Below are 5,483 nucleotides of genomic sequence, written 5' to 3'. Positions count from 1 at the left end.
GAGGCGGGAGTAGGGGGGGGAATTCGTTTTCTCGGTGCGCGGGGGGGTGGGTGGTAAACAAGATGTGGTTAAATTACAGTTTATTGCAGGTGTAACTCTTGTGACTACAGTAACCTCCATCCTTAAGTAGCGTAAATCCTGGGAAAAGAGCCATTCGATAAAGCAGAAGTTGAAAGGAAAGGTTTCTGGACGCCATAACAGTCTCGTCTTAAAATGGTGAACGATGCCAGTTATTGCAAAACAACCCTGCTCCAGCGCCTGCTATCGCTATTGCCCGGCTTGTCAGGCGCTGATAACTGGTTAACTCCTCTGTTAAAGCCAGTCACTAGTCAGTGTTACTTCAAAACCTTTATTAAACAATACAGAATGTACACAAAGTACATTATCCAAGCACCCTTTATTTGTTAATTTTAAATATATAGAAAATTATATCAAAACCCACACAGGTCAGAGAAGCAACAAAAGAAAAAAACAAACCCTGCAAACATACTTTGCATTTCAATCTTGCTTTCATAAGCTATACAGTTGTAGTTAAAGGAAATTGTTGAAGAACACAATAATTGTTAGGTTTAACTCCTGAACTTCAAAGACTTGTTATTCAAGTTAATCTTCATCTTCTTAAGAAGTCAGGAAAGACTTGACCTGTGAAAACAAAAAGCAGATATATGTGATGTGTTAAAGCTAAATTGTTAAGCTTTTCCCTTTCTTTCTTGGAGAACAAAAAGTTTGTTATTACACAGTCTCCAGTTCTGCCTCTGCATATAATTCATGACCCAAAATGCTTTTCAGTATAGCAGATGGCTGTGAACCCGAGATTTGTAAGTTACTACTAGGTAGCACTGAGTAACATACTTACTCAAAACCAGTAAGTACTTATGAAAGGTAGCTTCTGGAATGCTTTACAGAATGTTGCCTCATTAAACTAAAATAAGTTTCCCTTCATTAGGTAGCTCTTTCTTCAGAAGAGAGAAATTGGTTGAACACTAAGCTTAATATCCAGCAGCAGTTTCAGCCTGGAGCTTGGCCCCCCTGCCCCAAGCTGAAAGCAGAGCTGACCTTTTCATATGTTAGGTGATGAAGGGAGTTTGGAGACAACACTGTATCAGTGGGGGCAAGCTAAAAAAAAAAAGGCATGTAGGAGTGTAGTCTAATTCATAACTCTAAGCTGTTAATTGCTGGTTTCCATGAGGATATAACTTAATAACAAGTGCCTCCATAACTGAACATTGTGCTCCCCTCCCCAGTTTATGTTGGGCTATTTAATTGGGCAAATCAGGTTTTGATTAGAGGAGCCATTCTTCAGTAATCTCAAATTGATGACCCAAAACAACATGGAGAAAGCTGTGTATATGGTTTGATAGGACAGCACTTCTTTCTATCTTGCAAGAATAATCTTGGTTAAAGTGTCCCAGTGAGTGAAATATGTAATGTTACAGCTCTGCTTGGAGGGCTGGGAATGAGCCTCATGCCTTGAAGTATCAGGAGGCTGTTTTGTTTGGTTTGTTTTTTGCTGTGGTCCAGGCACACAGCACATGGCTGCAGCAGAAGAATTTTTTTAGGTATTTACTTCCTGAGTCTTGTCCTTCCTTGGAATTAACAAACACCATTTTTGACCCAAGTAACCTATTTATTACCACCTTCTTTCCTCAAATGGCTGTTTATCCTCCTTCCCAACTCTGCTTTAGAAGTGTCACTTCATGCATTTAGAACTGTATACAAGGTTTTTATCTCTGTTTATCAGATGTGTTGTGCTCTGTCCAGGAAGAGCCTAGATCCCTAGAAGGTGAGGGGGCTTAAACAGCTCTAAGGTGACTGCAGGTTATTTCTAAGGACATCATGGCTGATGTGAGCTGGACAGTATCATTCTGTGAACTATTTAATGAACAGACTTGGTGGAGAGTAGTCTGACTGCTCCAGCTAATGGGTACTCTCATCCCCTGCAACTGCCCCTCTTTAAAACACCCAGTTTTCTCTTTAATTGGGAAGTGCAGTTAAATTATTTTAAGGAAAGCAAAAAGCCTTTTGTGCAGCCATGTAGCTTCCTCAGTCTGTGGAGACTGATTGTACCAGCCCCAAACAAGCATTTCATCACAAATGTTAAGAATGTAAATTGTTAAGTTAAAGCTATTACTGCAGAAGAAAAGCAAGTATGAGGAATCATTATTTAATACTTACCTTATCAATCAGGTATTCCTGTTTAATCTTATCATTCTTAAAATCTTCATTAACATCCAAAACTAGAATGGGAATCTCTTTAAGGTTCTCAAAGTCAACTCTGGAAGGAAAAAAAAGGAAGAAAATGCTAGTAAAAATGGTGTAAAGTACTGTGTAAAACAAGCTAGCTCTTCAGGTGCTTTCCAAGTCATCCCAAGGATGCAGCATTACTCAGATTACTACATGCACCTGAGATATTAATGCTGATGCCCATGACTTAAGTATAAAGCCCAAGTCAAGTCTGTCCTTAATTGCTCTTGTATAACCCAGCCAGTGTTGTATCACCATAACTTCAATGTATTTCACAAATCTAGCCTTTTAATATATATTATAATTGCCCAAGTTGGGAGGGGAGATAGTTTATGCTGCTTACCTTCATTTCCTTTACCTCATTCTTGTTGTTATGGAATAAACTGTCAGGAATGTGATTTTGATAAGAGGGAGTATTTTTTACAAACAGTTCTTGCCCTCTGTCTCCCACACCCCTTTCTCGTTAACTGCTAATCCATTTACTAAGATGCAGTTTTAATGCTTCCTTTAGTGGGGATGAGCTCTTTAACAGGTTATAAAGCTGCTATTTAAAATGGCTGAGAAACTTTGGCTACAGTTAGGAGCAGATGGGAGCAGTAGTTGTGCAACTGGCTGTATTGGTCTCTTAAAGTAGTAGCTGGTGTGAAAAACATTTCTAAAAATGCAGTAAGTGTGGTGAATGGCACTGTAACTTGTGTTCACAGACTGAAGTGTTCCTATGAAAAATACAGGAAATGCTTGCTCACAAGTTTGGAATGAGTAAACAATGTAAATGTTCCAAAATACAAAGTGCTTTCTTGTCCCCTAAGCATTTTGGTCATCCTATGTGAAACTTGGGAAAGCAGATGTGACTGATAACGTACTCTTCCTAGAATTCTTATGCTTCCCATTCAGGAGAGTATTTCAGGCTTCTCTACAGGAAAATCTAAAGTCTGCTTTCACCTTTAGATCCCTTAGGTGGGAAAGCTAGTAAGAGCCAGTCAGGAAGTTGGGGGGAAGGTATGCAGAGCTAGATCACTTAGTTGCTGACTGGGTTTCTTCTATGTAATAGTGCCTGCCAAAAAAAAGCCTGATTTTTGTTTATTTTGGAGCTAGGATTAATATTTAAACCTTGTTGAAATACAGTCATCCTAGTTTAAAGGTAGTTGGGACCTTGCCCTCCATTACATTGGAACTGGAAGCTGCTTAAGAGGTGGCTTATGTCATCAGCTACTGAACACCACTTCAACTCTGTCCTCCTATTCCTGGGTACTTCTTCCAGTTAGCAAAATTCATGTCCTTGCTGGAGTTAGAGTTTCTAGTTGAAGCTAATGCTTAGCAAAGGCTTTTTACATTAGATGAAGTTCCTTCTCGTGGCAATTTTTACTTCCCTGCCAACAGATGACCTTCCCTCTGTGTATAACCTAGAGTAATCATCTCTGTGCCAAGAAACCTGTAGTGGGTCTAAAGATAAGTCTGTGCCTGAGTGAAGCTAGACTTAAACCTTCATTTTATCCCTAATCAACTTTGGCATAAGGTAGGAAAGAGCCTTGCCTGTAAAGTGAAACTTGCCTACAGAAAATGGGTTCATACCTCATAGTCCTTTCATGAAGCCAGGCTTCGTGTTTATAGTGAAGGTTTTCCAAATACTCGAGCTCAATTCCTTGTTCTTCTTCTCTTCCCCTCGTTTGTAGTCTTTCCATGCATTTCTGGGGGGTGAAAAAGTGCAAGCCTGGACATTAATTGTGTACTGAACGCTAAATCAGCTAAGTAGATCCTCCTTAAATCAGAAGGACTAATGCTAGACGTTAGCAAGCATCAATTTTAAATGCTTGGCTGAACATAAATTAGTTAATTCTAGAATAACTTTGTTTTTTAAAAAAACAGACCCCCAGACTTGTGCCACTTTAGCTAAATGTCAGTAGTTCTTACTATGCCATGAATGTTCTTGTACCCTCCTAAGCTCCTGGAAACTGAAGTTGGAGCTGAAATATTTTAATCTTCAGTGAACGTACCTGAGGTGTGGTTCTTAGGTAGATTATGCCATCCAGTTCTATATCTGATTCAAACTGATTCAAAAGCCAGGTGTGCCAGTCCTGATAAATAGCCCACTCTGTTTCATTAATGTTTCCAGACTCAAACAGGTTAGAAGCAAATACGTATCTGCAATGAAAGACATTTAGTTTCATGCTAGGAATGACCAAAGTGAATTACTAAACCACTTCTCATTAACCTCAGAATACTAAAGAAATAGCTGCCTACTCTGATATCTATCTATAAAGTACCCTTAATATCACCCAGCTCTTGCCTGTTGAATCAAACCTGCTCCTTGCAGATACTGCTTTAATACAGAGTGTTTCCCCAGCTCCATGTCTTTGAGCATGAAGACCTAGAGCTGTTCATTTGGATTCCTGTTGTGTTTTGAGAGTAATTACCTGTCACTGTACACGGATCTCTCAAAGAATTGCACTGGGTGTTCTGCTTCATGTAGCTTGGCTGAGACAGGTTTTAATTGTGCTCTTACTCGGCTCAAGCAAGCATAAGTCTGAAATGTGTAAGCCCATCTTGTGGGTTTATCGTACAGCATTTGAAGTAGATTTCCTCCACTCTTCTGGGATGTTGAAAGTTCCTAGGGGACAAGAGAGAAAACCGAATAGCAGTGTACTTGCAGGACTTTATTCATTTTTCTCTGTACAGAATTCTGGTATGTTGAAGTAAGAATTGATGGCCTTGTATACATATATATTTTTTTAGGAAAACTGCTTAGGCATAGGAGTAAAAAAGATGTTTCTTAGCTGATGGTAATCTTTATGACAGCTTCTTTAGAACAGGTTGTTCACAGAAGTTCAGACTTTAATGTGATTCCTGTGGTGTAGGGGTGGTTATTTGGAATATCCATTCAATAATATCTTCCTAAGCAGCCTTGCCAATTTGTGGGTGTCTGACCAGCTGGTGTGATAGCAGGGATGACTCTGGATGCTGCAGTTCCTCCTGCAGCCATCTCTCTCCCCCAGCTCCCCAAACCCAGCAGACCTACCTCGCATTCATCTCCCGCTGTCTGGATGTTGCACCACTTGGCGATGGGCTCGGGGATGATCTCCCACTCATCGCTGTGTTTCTCCAGCAGCCTGACAAACGTTGACTTCCCCGCGGCTGCAGGACAGGACAGGAGATGTGTGAAGCTCAGTCAGGGTGTGGATGAGGCTGGTCTCAGCGGGGCGGGAGCGGGGTTTCCCGGGGGGGCTGCGGGCAGTGGCAGC

The 5,483-nt window shown here is 40.6% G+C and overlaps 1 protein-coding gene across 1 annotated transcript; it reads right to left on the bottom strand.

Annotated features, from left to right (window-relative positions):
• Positions 1-618: 618 nt before the first annotated feature.
• LOC104518883 (deoxycytidine kinase) lies at positions 619-5,376 on the bottom strand (the record flags this gene model as incomplete). Its single annotated transcript, XM_010166589.1, has 6 exons — positions 619-642; positions 2,176-2,275; positions 3,817-3,932; positions 4,239-4,386; positions 4,659-4,852; positions 5,261-5,376. Coding segments are annotated over 6 exons (698 nt in total), but the record flags the coding sequence as incomplete, so codon positions are not given.
• Positions 5,377-5,483: the final 107 nt, after the last annotated feature.

The sequence above is a fragment of the Antrostomus carolinensis genome, unplaced genomic scaffold (assembly GCF_000700745.2).
Source record: "Antrostomus carolinensis isolate BGI_N321 unplaced genomic scaffold, ASM70074v2 scaffold49434, whole genome shotgun sequence".
In the NCBI taxonomy this organism is placed as follows: Eukaryota; Metazoa; Chordata; class Aves; order Caprimulgiformes; family Caprimulgidae; genus Antrostomus; species Antrostomus carolinensis.
The sequence above is the reverse complement of the archived record's forward strand: the minus strand, read 5'-3'. Positions and strand labels throughout refer to the sequence as shown.